The following is a 20,140-nucleotide window of genomic DNA, read 5'->3' as shown; positions in this document are numbered from 1 at the left end:
CAGTTTCTGTCTAATGCAGAATATAGTAGAAACATTATTTCCTGTGATTTGGAAACTATACTGTTCATGAGCCAAAAGGTATCTTTTTTGTACCTATCTCACTGTGCTGACTCATTTTTGGCTATTCCAAAATCTTTTTCACAGTATGGCTTGGTATATCGTCATTAAGCCAGATATCCCTCATTTATAACTGTGCATTTTGTTTTTCTTAAATAAGTTTGTGTTGTCTAATAAATTTCATTCTGTTATTTTCAATCCACTTCTCTAATGTAGCAAGATGATTTTGAAATTTGTCTTCTACAATATTAGCCTTCCAATCATTTGGTGTCATCTACAAATTTAATATAAAAGGAGAAGAAGAATCTTGAAGGAAAAGAATCTTGTGAAGTAACTGACAGTAATCTCAGTGCAAAGCTTCAAAATATTCTAACACTGGGTAACTGACCAATTACAAAAGAATCTTTCAGTACTTAAGTGAGGCTGTAACTCGAAAAGAGAAAGACTGTGCTGCATGCAAGGGAAAACACAGAAGATTTTCAAGGCCCTTTCAGTGACAAGAATAAAAAAGATCCACTCCCATAGAATTTATCATACATCCATTACAATGTTAATTGGCAAGACCCAGGAATCAATTAATTCACAAAAAAATTAATTAAAAATTAAGATAAATCATTAGGATGTTTCAAGCAAAGGCCAAATTCCATTAATTGGCTTATCTCTTTGTACAGGGATATACAGTATTAAGTACTTTCTAAAATTAAAAGCTAATCCTAAAATAATAATAATTACAACTTTTTTTCCTTTTCCTTTTTTTTTTAAATGCTTGTGTTGTTGAAAATCTGGTTGCCCTTGAGTGTCTTTGGTGAAGCACAGGAGGCCTGTCATCAGCAGGACTGGGCTGAAGACAGATAAAAAAATATCGACCAGTCGGACACACAGCTTCTGCTTTATTGATCAGGCGGGAATTTAACTTGCTGTGCATATCCACAGTGTCAGCAAGGGCCACAGGCGAAATTAAAAGTACTTGGCTTGGAGATGTCGCCATGATATCAAGGGAGGGTGGGGGAGGAGGAATGGAAGGAGAGGGAAGAAAGGGAAGGATGAGCATTTTTTAAAAAGCAGATGAGAAAAATAAAATAAAAGAGAAATTGTTGAGAAAAAGATTACTGGGTGAAGGGAGATGGGGGACTACCAGGGTTTAATTCTCATTGAGTATAATGCTAGCTAGTCACCATCTCTCGATGCCTGGTTAATTGTCAAGTTACTTTTAAGATGAGATGATATACTTACCATGTATTTTAATGAGCTTTGTAGAAGAAAAAAGTCTAAATATCTCTAATATAACTTGCAAAACTAGGTAAAACCTGACTACTATTTACTTGCTTTGGAGGCCTCTGAGAGCAACCTGGTTAGTGTATAGTTTATTGGATATAAATCTAGGAGACCAAGGCATGTGACAATATAAATTATATGTATTTTATGCACTTCACTTATCCTTTCAGAGGATTGATGGTATAGTTTGGATAACTTTGGGGAGTTGGCCCCTCTGGAGGATTTTGAAATATACAGTTGTCAGTAGGAACAGTTAATTATTGAATAATCCAGATAATTCTGGTGTACTGCTTATAAGCTGCTTGTAAGGTACATCTTAATGATCAACATAGTTAAGGACGGCAAAACACTGCATTTTTTCAAATTGGATGGGTCTTATCCAGTTATGAGCCTGGTGGAATGCAATGTGCCTGATTTTCTTCTATCTGTTATGTTTTGGCAGTAGTAATAAAACAGGCCACTGACCATATAATGCAAAAGAAAGAAGGCAGGGGAATATTACATACTGGATATGGATCAAAAATGGAATCTTCTGAGCAAAATCTGGAAAAATAACAAACGTAACTCTACAATTACACATTAAAACACATTCCTAAGAGAGAAATGTTTTGAATAAGTAGACACTTTCCCTTTCAAGAGGGAAATAATTAAAATTCTATTTTATTTTAAAACATATTTTATGTAACTTGTACAGCATATGGATGCATTGTATTTACTGACTGAATGATTTATTGCAACTATAGCTGCCTCTTTGCCAAGGAAATTTACAATATAATGCAACAACAAATAAAAGTGAGAGATGACAAAACAGCAGATGAGCAGATTCATTGGTAATCCTTCAAAATGATGGCATGAAGATCTGGTCTAGCTTTCATTTTTTCTGCCTATTCTTGGGTTGGCAAATGATATGTAGGGAGGGTAGCAAAGTGAAGAGGCTGTTTTATCTTTCCAGACTCAGAAGTATATTGGCCTAGATTTTTTTCTAGATCGCCCTATCTTCATGAGTACAAACTATGAAATATTATATTTTATTCTTAGTAGAACCCATCACAGATCCTGACCATTTTACCAACCAAGCCAGGTACTCTATGCGCAAAGATACAAAACGTAACATACAGATATTTATATTCTGCATATTAGAAGCCTGAAAGGTTATTTCCAATTAATTGTTTAGTTTAGAAGATCCAATATCTGCGGCACAATGGTTGTTAGGAGAGAAGGAAGAAGATGACTTTAGGGATATTTCAAAACTAGGATCCTATTAATGTTTTTTTTTTCCAATCAAGATACTGAGTTTTTGGAGAGGGCATTTCTATTCCCAAATCACTTTGCCCTAGACCAGTAATTGCTTTATTCCCAAATCCTATCCCAGGCTTCCACGAGGCACAAGCTGCAACTTGGCATTCTGTGGCTTTGAGTAGAAGGGTGGGGAGGAAAAAGGTTGCATGCAAATTTCATTTCTGAGCCACTGGTGCTGTTTCAAGTGCCAGGAGCCTTGGAGCCCCTTCTCAGCATTACATATGTAACAGCCTCATTGAACTTGACATGTCAAATTCAGGCCATTTGTGCAAAATCTCCCTTTAATAATACCGTTTCATTTCACTCAAATGAGACTTGAATGCATGTAAAATGGAAAAGGATATTTAAGCGCTAACATTAGGCAGATGTCTTGCCAGAGGCCGATTGAATATATGAGATTTTGAAGTGGTTAACACGATTTCGCTGCTCCCTCTTAGAATATGTCACCTGCTGGGCGATTTCACCCCCACCTTTTTTTCCTTTTTAAGTGAAGGATATAAATTGAAAGAAAACACAACTACAAACTTCAGCTTGGAGGCGATTAACTCCATCTATGCTGGCATGTTCTTTAAAAAAAATAAACAAGCTTCCATCTTTTATATACAAGGCTGTTTAGGAATCTGTACAAAAGTAGCAGCAGAATCTGGAGGCAAGATAGGTGATAGGAAAGGTTATTAAGAAGGATGAGATGAACTCTTTCGAAATCATATAATTCAACCTTCTCTACTGGCAAAATTTCTTCAGATTAAACCATTACTAGTAAAAACCTAAGGAAAAGAAAGACAGAATAATAGGTAAAGCTATTGCAATGCTTAATTAATGAATTCAAGCTTCAATAGGCAATAGCACTCTTCTGGTCTATTTCTACACAATTTACTAGCTGCCTCAGCCACCGAAGCAACTCTAAGCAGTATACAAAAGTATAATGATTAAAAATGAAAATACAATAATATATTCTCTGAATATATGATGGAACAACAATATTGAATCAAAAAATAGCCACCAAGCAGCCACTTGCCTTTCTGGCACTGAGACAATTGGATCTTCTCTCTCATCTAACAAAATAATGTATTACAAAACTATTCCTGGACTTGAACATTGCACTAAGCATCATAACATGAAGCACTGTTAATTTAGTAGGTAAGTAAAAAAAAACACAAAAAACTACCAAGCCTCAAAGGAGTTGATACTACAAACCAACATTAGCTGCAACTGAATTTATTTTTCTCAAATAAAGGAAATACTGCTATTTAAGTAGAGAAATCAATTGTTCTGGGATAAAATCCAAGTAGTGACTGATTTGAAGACAAAAGTGAGTTGACTGAAACAGAACAAACCCAGTTACAATCAGGATCTCTTTAGGACACAATCATATTCTAAATGCCAAGGCATGATCTGAAGATATAACAGTGCAGCCTCCTTATTGCCACTAAATAGACACAGGCCCAGTCAGTACCTAGAAAACACCCAGAACCCTTGCAAGCTCAACGATGGTGAAAGATGCACAATATAAATAAAATAAGAAAATAAATATAATGTAAACAGAAGCAAAATTGTAATCTCTGTGTTTTAAATTTTTAATTGAGAAACAGATAAAACACTGAATGCCAGCAACAAGGATGTATGGCTGTAACAAACTCCAGTGCTTTATTGATGTAAATAAAGGTTGTATGCTCAGGATGATTACCTTTAAATCTCTTTGGCTATGTAAATGAACTTTCAGAAGCAATAAACTATGGTGCAGCTAATCCTTTTATGAACTTCAAGTTAAATGCTTATGACCGCATCCAAATCACTCACAAGTGCTATGATCATTCCGGTGCCCATTGATGCTGAATGCACAATATGGGCACAGACATTCTCTGATAGGATATGTCTCCTCCTCTCCTTCCTCCCACATCTTAATCCCAGCAAAGCAAGAATCTCCCTGTTCTATATTACTAAATAAATAGTAGCTGTTGGCCATTTGGGTTACAACTAGATATAGTTGTGATATCATGTTGGACGAGGAGTAGGGTGACCTGGGTTCAAGTCCATTCTTAGCCACCAAAGCTCCCTGGGTAACTGGGTCAGTCATTCTCTAATTCAGTCTAACCTACTTCATAGGATTACTGCTGTGGGGAAACTGACAAAAGGAGGAGCAATATATGCCACTTTTACCTCCTGAATAAAAGATGGGTATTAATCCACTAAATAATTAGATGCATTTGTAAGTTTTATTTAAGGGATGCGGTGGCTCAGTGGCTAAGACGCTCACCTTGTTGATCAGAAAGGTTGGCAGTTTGACGGTTTGAATCCCTAGCGCCGCATAATGGAGCAAGCTCCCGTTACTTGTCCCAGCTTTTCCCAAGCTAGCAGTTCGAAAGCACGTAAAAAATGCAAGTAGAAAAATAGGGACCACTTTGGTGGGGAGATAACAGTGTTCCATGTGCCTTTGGCGGTTTAATCATGCCGGCCATATGACCACAGAAATGTCTTCGGACAGCACAGGCTCTTCAGTTTTTTAACAGATATGAACACCATCCCCTAGAGCCGGAAACGACTAGCACGTATGTGCAAGGGGAATCTCTACCTTTACCTTTTAAGTTTTATTTGCTTATTGGAGCGCTATTCCTTTTTCCTTTTTTCAATATGGGTTGCTTATATTCTTGAAGGACAGGGCCACCATCTTGATTATGAAAAGCAACACTTTTTTCTTTTGCCAGCAGGATACATGCTATTCCTGGAAGGCTCAGGCATGGGAACATGTTCATCTGTCAGTGCAGAAGCCCCGTTCCCAGGAACCCCAAAGCAGCCTGACATTTAAAGTGGTTTGTTCCTATTGCCAGGTTAGGGCAGGGTCTGCCAGAAGGCCAATGATTAGCCCCTGGGGCCTGGTTGATACAGGAGGCCGAAGGCTATCTATTGCAGCAGGATAGGAGTCATTACTTAATAATTAATAAAAGCTCTGCTATTCCTCTTCCACATGCATACAGCCAGTATAGTCAAGGGCTAGGAGTAAGCTGTCTCCCCCCTTTTAACTGCTGTGGTTATTTAAAGGAATAATGCCATTCTTTTTCATTTGTCAGCTGGCCCAGAATGGTTCTTGTCAGCCTTTATGATTTAGCGCTTCCTTTCCCATTAAATACTACCTCCCACCACCACCCAAGGTATCCAGCTACAGGCTGCTCTCAGCTCTCCTATAAGGCTTGCCTTGCTGTTTCTATAAGTTCTCTGAGGGCTAATTGCTTCTGTTCATTTACACCCATTCATTAATTTGCAGTGGCCCTTTATTAAGTCAGACAGACCCCCAAAACACACTATAAATTATATACATAAGGGAACAGAGTGTTGTATGACTTGGCCTTTCTTCCCGCCCATGCAGCCCGCCTCCCATGTAAAAAATGGCAAGGGAAAAAACAGGCAACAGATGTGGAGCCACTGTAAATATGTTTTTATCCATTAAGACATCTTGTTACGACGGTCCTTGGTCCTCTCTGAGCTTGAGGATTTTCTTGCAGACATTTCACTTCAAACTAGGTAATATCATCAGTGCTCCACCAAGCTCAGAGAACACCCAGGACTTTGCTGTTAAACCTTGAGCTCCAAATATTCTCTTCAACTGACCCCGTGTTTACCTTGACAACAGACCTTGGACCAAGTTAAACTCCTTTTCCAAACTCTCCATAGTGATGGTCTTTTTGGGTAGTGGCACTTTTAAAACCTCATGGCTCCAGGCTTCCTGCCATTCCCTAAAACCTGATGATTTTAATTACTGTTTTCACCTCCCTGATTTCTTTCTTCACCTTTTAATCATGATGAAATTCATTAATAAATGAAATAAACACCTCTCTCTCCCAGGCTGCAGTTTTATTGAGACAAGGATAAGAATCTGTTGCGGTGATTTCCCAAATAACTGCTAGCAGTTAAAATGCAATTAATTTTTTAAAACAGGATTTTTGATGTGCTAGTGAAAATAGAAAGCAACTGTCCTGTCCATCAATGAATACTTCAGCTTCAACCATAACAATACAAGAGCACACAATAGATACAAGTTCAAGGTTAACTGCATCAAACTTGATTGCAGGAAATACGGCTTCAGCAACAGAGTGGTCAATGTCTGGAATACTCTACCTGACTCTGTGGTTTCTTCCCCAAACCCCAAAAACTTTAACCTTAGACTGTCTACTATTGACCTCATCCCTTTCCTAAGAGGTCTGTAGGGGGCGTGCATAAGTGCACCAATGTGCCTACTATTACCTATTATCTTGTAAGCGATTGACCAATAAAATAAATAAAATAAAATAGATTAGAGAATAGCAAGAGGGGGCCTCTAACTTCATATCCAAATGCTTAATCTCTTCTCTACATTCTTAGTTGTGAGACATCCAAGAAAATAATGCAGTTGTTTATAGGAGTCCATGAAAAAGTTAACATTAATGTGTTTCTTTTACTTACTTTATATTAGTTTTTATCTGCCTTCTTTAACGGTCTTTAATAAAAATTATATGTAAGTATTTGCCTAGCCCAAGAAAGGGGAAGTTGGAATGGCTTGAATTCCTGACCAAAGTTTCCAGGAAATATTGTCTTCCCAAAGACAGAATTTCTAATCTTTCAGTGCTAATCCCAAAGCTTAAGCCAGGATGGAACTAATAAGTCAAAAATATCCTGAAAGTAGATTTCTACGGAGAGCTGATATACAATTCTCCTCAGGAGGCATTCTGGTAAGGATTGGTTGATGGAATATCTTACTTTAGTGGATCTTTGGGACTGAGAAAATACGTTTATAAAAGAGGATATTCAAGTGATGTAATAAGAAAAAAATATCCCTAATGCATTAAAGGGTTTTATATTCTTCATTATGAGAGAATAGAATATAAAGAGCGGTCTCATTAGCTATAAAGGGAAGACCTGAAGTTTAACAGATCTAGGGCTAAAGTCCATATGATTCTGATAGGATAGGACAGGTTAGGAACAAAGTTGCTGTCCTTACCTGATATTCAGCTGTGTTAACTTCTCCAGCTCCTGCTCCATATGCTCCTGCAGCTCACCTGGGCGAAGCAAAACCTGACAAATAGGGCAGATAGGAGCCTGGCTGTCGAAGAGTGTTGCCTTCTTCTTGCCTGTAGGGAAACGGAAAACATAGCTTTGAGTTTCAAGTATCCAGAGTATTCACTTCCTATGCCTTGTATAACTGCAGAACACAAGTATTTATCCACAAAGAAACTTTGGTGTTGTTTATTAAGGAGCGAGAATATAGGTATTACTTATTTTGCATACCAACCTTGTTTTTATTCAGTAATGCCTTTTACCCTTCTTAGCTAAGATCAATGTGGAGCTTCCTGATTTCCCAGTGGTTCTAACTTGCTGTTGTATCTAACCTGAATCCTGGGGTTTAAGTTTAGACTAGTGTTTCTTTGAAGTCAAGGTAGGATTATCGAGGAAAGATAGTAAAGGAAAAATGGGCTAAAGAAAGTTAAGCCACTATGTAATCTGTCTAATAAACATTAAAAAAGGTAAATTCAAAAACAGTAACAAGTTATTATTTACATGTGTAGAAACTCATGTCTGGGGACAGACATGAGTTTCTACACAACACTGACAACATTTGAGTGGAAAAATGGCATAAACAGAAAAAAACAGATTCCATGAACTATGGGTGTCATTTTATATGACAGTTTTCCAGCAGGAATATAGTTTTCTTATAACATGATGGGAAATATATGGCTCGCTGGCTGATTTCAAAAGCTCTCTGTAAGTGATCAGTTCAGATTCCCATAAGAGTTAACTGTCCCTTCCCTACTGCACTAGTGATTCTCAAATGGTCTGTTATAATCGCCCCATATTCACCAAGGGGTGGGATGCGAAAGGGTTAACTACCGGGATTTACGAGCTTCCCTGCCTGCTGTGAGCTGTGAGCCTGTAAATCGTCATAAATCATCATTAGCACGCTGCCTGCCGAGAAGCAGCCTTTGAAACAGCCCTCTTTTCTTGTTTTCTTAACTGCGGCAGCTGAAGTTGAAAAATCAGAAAATAAAGATCAGGTAAGAGCCCGGGTGGGCGAGTGGGCAAAAATATCAGCAGACATAGAACCAGTTCTATGTCTGCTGCTCTTCAGAGCTACCGGTTCTACAGAGGTGGACAGAACCGGTAGAAACCCACTCCTGATGCTCACTTACATTCTCATATTCATTTCACTGCCAGTTAGTTGGGCAAAGCTCACTCACTGCCTCACTGCAAGTCAGCTGGCCAAATGCTCACCATTTCAGCCACCAATGAACTAATGATGAAGAGCTTGGAGGTTGACTAATGCCAGTTATAATCTGCGCTGGAAAAAGGTGCATTGGGATAAACATTGAAGGAGTTATGAGTGTAGAAGATCCCTCTCATGCACATGAAATAAGTTTTGTCTGAAAGCAAGATCACATGGTGCTTTGTTCAGAGAAAAGTTTGCTGTTTAAAAAAAAAAAAACCTCCTACTTGAGTTCGGCCCTGAAGCAGGTTTTGACAATTGTGAACATGATCAAATAACAGTTTTTCAGCACATGCCTTTTCAATATGCCATAAGTAGAAATTAGCAGTGAATACTGAACTCTGCTTGTTAAGCAGTAAATAAATGCTTGTTTTTATTTTTGGAAGATTGTCTTCTTAATTGTATTCTGATGCTCTTAAAATAACTTGAAGGGAGGGGTATCTTTTAGTAATGTGAGTGATCTCCTCAATGTTTATTTAGTGATTTATGCAGAAAACTTTGTCCAAAGCAAAGAGGATGTCAAAGAAAATACAGTACGTGTGTTTATATAAAAGAGAGAGAATGAAATATGCCATAAGAAAAAAAGTATTCATGTAATTTATTTGCCACCTCAATTAAATTTGTATCCATATCCTATGCCTATGGTTCTTTATACTGTTTGCTTCATCTGTACAGGAATAGGACCTTTGAAACAAAACACAACACAAAAATACCATTCATACTTGCACTGCTCAAACGCTCAAGCACATGTACTTTAATATTCTTAGCTTTACAGGAATACTGAATGTATACTATTATGCATATTTATATAATGAAAAGGAATATATGCATACAACTTTGCTGTAAGTAGAAAATTAATTTTGTACAAAATAGCTTTGAAAGTGAGAATGTCTAATAACGGTATATTTTACTTAGCCACAATAATCTAAACTTTCAACCTGCAAACTCCATTGATCATTCTAGTTGAAACGATGTCCTTCTTTTCCAGAAGTTTCTTGAGTTCTATGAAAGGTTTGAAGTGATTAATAAAAGAAACATGATGTTTAGAAAAAATATCATTCATATTTGCACTGCTCAAACGCTCAAGTACACGTACTTTAATATTCTTGCTATCCTGATCTAACGGTAGTCCTTGACTTATCTAGTCATTTAGCAATCATTCGAAGTTCCAGTGGAGCTATCTGGAGAATCCTTACAACCCAGATTATATGTTCTGATAATTGCTCCCCCTGTGGCCATGAGATTTCACTTAGGGTATTCGCAACCAGGCTATATTTACAGTTGTTTGCAATGTCCCGTTTTATAATAAAAAAAACAACAGCGTTTATTGTGGGTTTTGGCAAAGCAGCATTATTGATTTGCTTAACAGCTGAGGATTTGCTTAATACTGCAGTGATTCACTTAGCAACTGCTGCAAAAAAGGTTGTTAAAATTAGGTTAGTCATGTGACTGACTCCTTTTATGATTTTCATAAGTTATGGCCCTGATGGGCAGGCTCCATTAAGATTGAGGATTACCTGTATGTGATGAGTTGTTCCTAGATATTTACCTTGACTGTATCTTTCTTCTGAGAGAAAAAAAAAAACCCCAATAACAAAGATGAAACGAAAAATGCAATTCAAGGTGCTAGTTGTCACCTTTAAATTCCTTTATGATTCAGGATCAAGTTACCTAAAGGACTGACTATCTTTTCCCAAGTCTCTACCCATCTGATTCAATCTAGCTGACTGAACATGCTGCAGCTCCCATCAGCCAAACAGTGTTGTTGGCAGGGACCAAAAGAAGTCCCTTTTCTGCAGAAGCCCCTGCTCTGTGGAATATTCTCCCCTTGGAAATTAGAATGGTCTCAATCTGCTGGCCTTTCATAAGGATTTAAAAACTTGGCAGTGTTTCTGAGCTGGGGCACTCAATGTGTTAAGGCCACTGCTTCTTGGCTTTATGTTAACTGGTTGACTATCTCAGCTGCTGCATATATATATTTTGGTCATTTTTATTGTTTTTAAATACTTTTTATTGTTTTGGAATCGTAAGCCACCTGGAGTTATTGACTGAGATGGGCAACTATCGAAATTGAATAAATAAATAAAGTCCCATTTCTGAACTGAAGAAATAAGTGAATTTTGTAATATTTTGAATCATTTCAGAAATACATCACTGTTCTAACATTGCAGAATTGAAATATGTAGATTTAGGTGTCTACAAGTAAAAATCTATTTGAGACTCTTTTACTTGTTCTGGTCAAGAACCATTGTAATGTAATTTTAATATGTTTGTGTTGTAAATACGACATCAAACATTAAAGCATGTTAATAAAGCCACGAAGCCATTCATCAGTTCCATTGTTGTATTAGTTGCTGTGGTCATGAGAGGGTGCTGCAAACACAGTTCTTATGGATGTCTGTTAGGGAGAATATTTTATAGTTTGTTACTGACATCTATTGTGGAGCGCTCCTACTGGATTATTTATGTATTAGACATGGATCAAATTGGTTAAATCTGTACAAGAGCAATAGTGCACCATAACACAGATTGTGTGCAATGTGGCCTTCCAATCAAAAGCCCAAATGTGCCAATTTTATGACCGGAAGTTAGCAAAAAAAAAAAAAAGGCAGAGCTCAGTTAAATGAATTCTCTTAAAAGGAGCAGACTTTCCTCAAGGGAGTAAATGTTGGCAGAAATACTTTGCTTTGGTGACATAAAGGGTGCAAAGAGAAGTGTTGTAAAGGAAGGAATAGCTGTTGTTAATATGCTTTAACATGAACAACAGGGAAATAAGTCTGGAAATAAGCTGCTTTTTGTTGGCAATTATCTCATTAGGATGTCATACCCCCATGCATATTGTACATTTTAAATTCAAGATCCCCTGGCTTTAGGTTTGTCCCCTTATTGGCAACCTATCTGCTATCTTTTCCTTTCATATTGATGAGAGAATCTGGGATTGTTCTTTCCCTGCCCTATAGCTCCAAAGAGGATTGGAATAACTGAGTCCTAGGAAGTAGCAGGAAGACATCTTAGATCAGGATGAAACGGGGAACAGGAGGGAAGCCCTATCCCACAATTTTCCTTTTGAAATTCAAGCACTGCTTTCTTTTTCAAAGCAATGGGGGAGGAGACAAGAGAGAGTTTCTTAAAATCAGATCTCCCCTCCACCCCCAATATACACCTGCTTTACTACTGGCCAGTATGTAACAAACCTGAGGGCAGTAAGTAGCTTGTCTTCATAGCTCTCTGTGACTCTCTCATACCCTTCAGAGTGTTGTTGCTTTTCAATCACAGCCAGAGCAAAACAATCCGCCCCACTATGACTGGAAGGTGAACAGCCCCAACTTCCTCTTGGAGCTTTTCCACTTTTGTGTGGTCAAGGTCCAAAATAACCTAAGAAAGTCCCCCACTGCTACTATATATAACCATACTCCCCATTTGTGTAACAATACTGGTGTCTGAGCTCTCCCTCCTAAAACAAACACACAGCCTTTGAGCAAACGGGAAATCCTGCTGGATCCCTGCTGCAGTCTGGATGCCTGGACAGATAAACATGCAGAGCGCTCTCACTGTCTCCTTCCCACAGCACTGCTAGGAAAGCTTCTCGCGTTGCGTCACTATCCATCACCACTAGATGTGATCTTGAGCTGCCACAGCACACATAATAACTCAATTCTGTTTGGTGGTTTTGATTCGTTTCTGCTCCATCTTCTCCTAGTGAAAAATCTTGTTTTTCCAGCTTTGACTGTCTTAAAGTGAATGTGTATGCTAAGAAGGGCAATTTGCCATTGAAAGATACATAAGTATGTGCACACTCAGACTTAAAAGTAGAACAAATCCAACACAAGTCAAATATTTAGTTTGTTACCAAACTGCACATTTACTTTTAACTTGCTGATCATTAGATGGACAGCAGGGGGCACTATTAAAACAAAGCTAGTTACAATTAGTGAAGGCTTAACTGAAACAGTAACCCATTAAAATGCTTGTCATTTGCCAACCTTAGATCTAAATAGACTTTAAGATCATTTAATTTATGTGATACAGAGAGGAACAGAGGAAACAGGATCCATTTCAATATTATACCCCTAACGCTGTAATACTAAAAGTCATCCTGATCCAAAATATAATCAGCTCTGCATCAAGAACACCTCACAAAGAAGCCACTGGGAATAATTTTCCACATCTTCCCAAATTATGTCTGCTAATGGCTCTGGTGAAAATCAGAAAAGCAGCTGAGAATGTGATGCCCGGCAACTAGCCCCACTGCCTGATCTGTGCCAAGTCTGAGTCTACCACCTCACCATGAGCTCCCACCCACCCCACCCCACTCCATTTTAGCCAAGGCTGCATCCTCCAAACGGCCCCTTTCAAGTTTTGTTTTTTGGGCAGCTGTGTTTGTGTTTGCTTGGCCTCCAAGCCTGCCCTTCCCTTCCCTCTGGCCCCTTGTAACTCAGCAGGGTTCATCTTCAGTGTTTACCCTCCTTGGCACTGCTGTCTGTCCCCCTGCAGCCTTGGCTTGCTAGTGCTGCAGAGATGAAAAGGGCCAGCCACACCCCTTCTCTTGTGCGTGCAGACTTCCCTGGGCTCCAAAGAAATGTTTCCTTCTAAGGCTTGAAACTAAATATTTCCTGTTCTGAAAGGAACGGGGAGGGGGAAAGAGAGCATCGACACAGACATCACAAAATCAGTCCTGTGAAATGAAATATTTTCACACATCAGTCCCGGGTAGATCTGTACAACAGGAAAACATACCTAGTATTCTCTCCTAGTAGCTTGTGAACTCAACAGCTTTGTCACCTCCCCAGGAATTACCTCTGGGCATGTTCACACATTTAGGTTGATTAAGGATATTTGTAAGATTGTAACCTGAGCCAGTGGTCTTTTTGCCCTTTTTACTTCTGCTACCAACCAAAAGTCTGGAGATTCCAGAATTTCCCTCACAATAAAATTGTTCCTTACAAAAGGATAAAATGAGATATTCTGTGGCAGTAGATGCCAAAAGAATTTGAGTGGTCACAACTACTTTTTTATTTCTATTGTGGGATATGATTTCTGAGAATTTAGCATGCAAATGTATTGCCAAAAAAAAAAAAAATGTAAAGGGCACCTGAGGCTTGTCTATGGAATATATTTTCAAATTAAACTCAGCAGCACCCCACTCCTGCCCCCCCCAAAAGAATAATTTCTGAAGTAACTGAAGAGTGAGTTTTCAAGTGAGGAGCAAATTCTCAGCAATAGAGAGTTTGAATAGGAGTGTGTTATTTAAAGGCCAAGTGTAGCACTAAATTGCACTCTGATTTCATGCACATACACAATCAACTCAGTCAACTTACACTACACTATAATTCAAACTGAAGCATTGTTCAAAATAATCCCCCTTATTATGATGTCTTGTTCTGACATAACAATGCTATAATGTAGATTTAACGCAATGTATTCTTCATTTAGTGTGATATGTTCACACTAAAGTTTGTTGGTCATGTGGATTTTTCTTTGGGAAGGATCCATTGCATTAAACCAAAGAAACCACATTGTTAATTAACATTATGATTTTATAAAACTCCTAATCTCTCTCTCTCTACACACACACACACCCTTTCATATATGCTTTTGTTGTATTACTTTTAAATTATTTTCTTTTTTCTATTAGGTTATGTTTCATTACTATTCTCTTGTGTTTTATTAAATAATGAGGGGAAACTCTCCCTTTTTAAGATGACATTTCTCTTTTTAAGACACAAATATTTACCGGGGCACTTTCCACTTTCCGACACATCAAGATTTAGGAAATAATCTGTCATGTTCAGATATAGACAAAAAGGCAGGGCTTCAGGACAAGGGCACTATATTTCATGATTAAAAAAAAAACAATTTGTAGGTGCTTTCTTTTGTAGATCTTCTCTTGGAGATCTCATCACCAATGTTTTATAATATACCCGTAATTTTAATAAACCGTGTCTGCATTCCAGTCAAGCAGTAAAGCAAATCAATTTAACTCCCAGTTTCACATTTCATAAGTGTCTGTCAGACCTACTAAACCCAATCAAATAATTTACCCCGAATCACCCCATATAAATGAACAGCGTTTCCCCTCTTCAGCTCAGACCTGTTGCTTGAAGAGCAGCTCAGGAGACTGGAAGTAAAACATAACCAAAATGCTGACAAAGCCTCAAATTTCTCAAGTTTTATGGAGATTATTTCTCCTGCCGATGATAGACCCCTTGTTGTTATTTCTATATTGATAGCAGGTATCTGTTGTTGTAACAAACTTCCCTCCAGCAGAAAAAAATAATCATACTGGGAAGGGCCCGTGTTAACTTTGGAGAACCCCCAAAATATTGGTTCAGATCAGTGAGATTTAACCACTGCCAGTCCATCTGACAGCAAAGGAGCAATGTGGTTTTCATTTCCATACTAAACACTTATATTCTGTCTGTTAAACAAGAGTTTTCCCCGAGAGAATTATAGAATTATTCAGGCTCCTAGACTTCACAAGTAAGACTAGCAATGTTCTGATTAAACCAGAGACTGAAGAAAAAACGGGTATCAAAATGCTTGGTTGCCTCAACAACGTTCTCTGAACTCTTTTATAGTGTATGATAATTCTCTGTTTGCCATTTGACACCCAAGAGCATAATGCTGTGGACAGATCTCACAATAAAGATAATTGTGAGACAATGAAGAAAAATACTTCATCCCAAAGACTTCCAGGATGTGAAAGAGAGATGATCAAATTTCACTGACTTAAAGCTGGGTAAGCTACCTCACCCGTCAAAACAATGACAAGTTAATTATTTTCTCATACAATTTAATCAGTTTACAATATAGACACATAAAGTTAAAAAGTATCACAGAAGCTACCTAGTTAAATTCTGCTTTGTAAAGTAGAATGGTGTAGGTATTAAAACCTGCTTCCTCTGAAGTGCAATTTCCTTTTTTTTCAGACTCAGAATAACAATCCATCCTGACAAATGATCCACTGACAAATGCAATCTCATGAAAGATTTTTACAATGCTAAATAACATAAAGAAGAGTCCCCAAAGAGATTTCAATAATCTCAAACTCTGATACTATACTTCCTCAACCCTCAACTCCCTACAGGATTAATGCAGCACTGTAAAAGATCCCAGCTGGTTGCTTCAAGACTCACTTTGGAATAATCTAGTCTACTCTACAGCAGGAAAACAATAAAGAAACAAGAAACGGTAATCTTTGTTGAATTAGCTATTCCCATACTGTTTTACTATTTTCATCATATGTGCGATTCAAATAAAATATCTGAACACAAGGTGAAAGGTCACAAAAATATTTTATAATTATCCTTTAATATTTAGATATTGGCATGCTGTATCACAAAATATATCTAAATGTTCATTAAAAAAATGTCTGCAGGCAATAAAAAACCTTGGTGCTTCAATTACCAAGTCTTAGAGAGGCTTGCTTGACTACTAGGCAAAGTAATATGGTATGGGTTTAATTCATAGGAATCAGACAGTGAAATCTGTGGCATCTATTAAGATACTTCCTGATTTCCCTCCTAATTCAAGCAATCAGCAAATCATACAGATATTTCCAGAAAGATTAGCTTGATATAAAGTATTATCAGAAGCCGAGTAGTATCTTTTTAGTTTCAGGAACCACATATATCAGATTGCACTGAGAAAATATCTATAATGTGTTAGACAGTCGAGCTAAACACTTTAAGAAACACAGCTATCATGTTCTTTTTGACAACTTTAGGAACTAATTTATTGACTAACTGACAACTTTAGGAACTAATTTATCCAGTCATGCAGTAAAGTCAAGGCATAAGCTAAAGTATAATACAAAGTAGAAAGAGAATTTCACACCAGGAAGCCATTTTCAGTGGCATATCCCTGGCCTTTCATAACCTGCAGTTACCCTTACACATATTTAATATAAATAATGAATAAAACAAATTTTTGGATTATGAGTGCATGCATTCCTGGCACCTGATGAATTCAACTGCAGAGAGATGAGCTTTTGCTTTGGAGGGTCAACTCCATGGCCTCCACCAACCCTATATTCCATCTCAAGAAAACTGGAAACTGAGTCTCTTGCCCCCAATTATGAGCCCACAGCTGCCCATCCTCAGTGAGAGCAAGATGGATTGAGCTGGGCAATAATTTAAGAAACTGAACGAGTCTGTACATCCAATCACTTAACAAATCAGGAGAAAGGGAGAGAGGAGGAAGGGGGGAAGGGAAAGAAGTGAAAAGGCCGTGCAGGGAAATGCATCACAATTACTGTCTAGTCTCTAATGAGGGGCCTGTCAGGAGGCTGTCATCCTGCGGAAAGCCACCTACTCAGAGAGATTCAATAAAAAAGTAGCAGAGAGATAAAAAAGAGATATATTTCAACCCCTGCTAATATTCTTTTCATTTGTCCCAGCACAAAATAAGATACTGCACTTAACCAGCTCGGTTAAAATGAAAGGGGGAGGGGGGGCTGCATTGATCAATACTGCTAAAAGCTGGGACACAGTGATGGAGTGCAATTTTTTTGTCTGTGCTAAAGCCTAGTAGAGGCCCAGGCTGTGTAATTTATGATTCACACGCACGCCAGCTAACTAGAGGCTGACAAGACAATGAATTCTCGATGAGAAGGAAGAAAGGAAGAAGACATTGTAGCACAGATGCGAAAGAAAGAACTGTAGACACCATTTACATCTTTCATCATTTATTTCTAAGTTCGCCTGGCCTATCAAGAGTGAAGGGAATTGGTATCCACCCAGAACCTCAGTGGAATAGGAATGAACAAACAGTAAACCGAAACTGTGAGACAAACATCCTGTACTGTTTCCTCATATTTCTGCTCCCAGATAATTGATATGTGTTACTTCATTCTCTATAAGAAATGGGAGCTTTGAGGAAGATAGAGTACATTAATGTGAACTTTTAAATGGTTGAACTGGTCTTGATCTCATATCTACCTTCCAGGAAAAAGCTGATTGTGTTATGGTGGATGACCTTGCAACCTTTAGATACATGGCCCCTTTTATATCCATCCTGACACACGATGCACATTGCACAAGGTAGCTTAAAAGAATCCAAGTAATGTCAAATGCTTCTAGATGGAAAATAAGCAATAGCTTTTTTTCAGCACTTTCCTGCTCTCTCTCTCTCTCTGATTGGATAAATATAGTTCTACGATCTGGGAGGATCATCCTTGTAGGGGCTGATATTATCAGAACTCAGGACTGAGAAGGGTTGGGTCTCGTTAGTCCACATATGGGAAACTTCCAAAATAACAGAGCTACAGGCAGGCAGACTAGCTACTGCTAGTTTTTGTAGTTTATTCAATGATTACATCATCAAAAATGCTAAGAAAAATGCAAAAAAAATGGTGGAGAAAGTTGGTTAACAGAAGTTCAGCATAACAGAGTAGAACACAACAGTGTAAGGATTGTAACAGCCATTATGTAAGACAGGCAGGCAAAAGATTAACAGAGGATATTTATGAACACTAACTAGCAACCAGAAGACATGAAGAAAACTCCTTACTCTCACAACCTATTGACAGACTCAACCATAGTTTCAGCTGGTATACTGTGAGGATCCTAGACAAAGCTAAATTCATAAATGCTAGAGAATTCCAGAAACTTCAGCATTCAGACAAATCAGCCATCAACTAACACAGAGAGATAAATATGCAAGAGAAGGAATGGCAGAGCCTGGGGGAAGAGTCATGAGATAAATCAACCTAGAATCTCTACATAGCTACAAACGGGCCAAGTCCAACCCTTCATGAGTTCCTTTAATCTTTATCTTAGATAGTGCTAATGTTAGTTGACTAGAATCTTGTGCATAGATGTGATTATTATTAAATCAGTTTAATTGGAACTTAATATATGGTCCTGATCTTTCATGGCTGACAAACTATATTTACACATTATTCAAAAAAGACTTTAAAAAGAAACTAAGAAGAAAACAAAGAACCATAATACATCCTTCTCCAGCATCCAGCATTTCAGGTGAGCATGTATTAATAATGATGAACCGTCAAGCAAAAAACAATTACCTAATCAAGGAAATACCAACAAGAAAACCACACCCACACCAACACTGGCAGAAGAAAGAGAAAATATAGGTAGATGGAGTTCTACTGATAATTGGTGTGTGGTAACAGAGATATTGCTTCCAATTTTCATTCCTCAAAAGGAATGAAGGAGTTTTTGCAGATTTTATTCTGCTGGTCTTTGCCAACTATAGGACAGATAGAATACTCAACTGGGGGAGGGTAAGAGGGAGGGAGGGAGGGAAGGAGAGAGAGATAGATAGGGAGGGAGGGAGAGGGAGAGAAAGAGGGAGAGAGGGGTCTTTGAATGCTGTTTCTTCCTCAGTTATTCAGCACTGAGAGGAAGCATCTACATATCTTATCTTAAGCACAAACAGAAAGAATGAGGCAGACCCTTCTGCCTAATATTTTCTCAGTAAAAAATTTCAAAAGAAATGTTTATAGAGATGCATAACCAATATGAGATATTTCATGAAAACTACAAAGGAAGGGAAGAGGTTATAGAATTTGTGCAAACATCATGAAAGGAACGTGATAACTTCAAGACAACAAGTCATCCAGCCTCCATTATGTGATTCCCATCATGTTTCTATTCTTCTATTAGCAGCAATGCATTACAGACTTTTGTGATAGGTATCTTTGTATTTGCAATATTTAAGTATTCAAGCAGTTTTTCATGTGCAACGTTTATGGAAAGAAGAATGGTATGAGAAAGAAGTGCCTTCAATTTTAGTTCTGCTATTGCACTTGCAGGACATGTGGAAGCCAACTTTCATCTTTCAAGAAGACCAGAGCAGTTCACTTTGTTCCACCAATACATCATTATAGGCGGATTCTGCCCTTGACTTGTATGCCAGTCAACTAGTTCGGGATATACCGAGAGCTCTATAATTTGAAGCAACAATGGGGCAAAGTCCACAACAGGCTCTTGTCCATTCCTTTACTACATTCCGCTTCCACCTCCCACGAGCTTAGTGTGACAAGAAGGAGGAGAAAACACACATACTGAAAACACAGATATTGAACTGTCAAAACTATTTCCTACAAGAAAATAGATTCATCAGCTTGCAGCAGGCAGGGTCAATGCCACCTATCCCTCTGTCGTCGGCATCCGCTCATGTCGGCGCATACCCAATGCTTCTTTGCAGCGCCGGCACTTTAGCTTGTAGCTCAGGGCCCCTAAGTGACTTTGAGAAATGGGTAATCGATTATAATTCCAGAGGCCTCGCTGCAGATTTATCCAGAGAATGTAG

General features: G+C 38.2%; 1 protein-coding gene across 3 annotated transcripts in view; it reads right to left on the bottom strand.

Annotated features, from left to right (window-relative positions):
* The window catches only part of RNF220 (ring finger protein 220), a 293,502-nt gene that overhangs the window by 101,960 nt on the left and 171,402 nt on the right, over positions 1 to 20,140 (bottom strand). For all 3 annotated transcript variants that reach the window (XM_026707184.2, XM_087929798.1, XM_087929799.1), the window contains exon 3: positions 7,604 to 7,733. In XM_026707184.2, the coding sequence (XP_026562969.1) occupies positions 7,604 to 7,733 (130 nt within the window). The remainder of the gene's footprint in view (positions 1 to 7,603; positions 7,734 to 20,140) is intronic.

Source organism: Pseudonaja textilis, chromosome 3, assembly GCF_049901715.1.
Source record: "Pseudonaja textilis isolate UNSWEBS1 chromosome 3, rPseTex1.2, whole genome shotgun sequence".
NCBI classification, from domain to species: domain Eukaryota; kingdom Metazoa; phylum Chordata; class Lepidosauria; order Squamata; family Elapidae; genus Pseudonaja; species Pseudonaja textilis.
The sequence above is the reverse complement of the archived record's forward strand: the minus strand, read 5'-3'. Positions and strand labels throughout refer to the sequence as shown.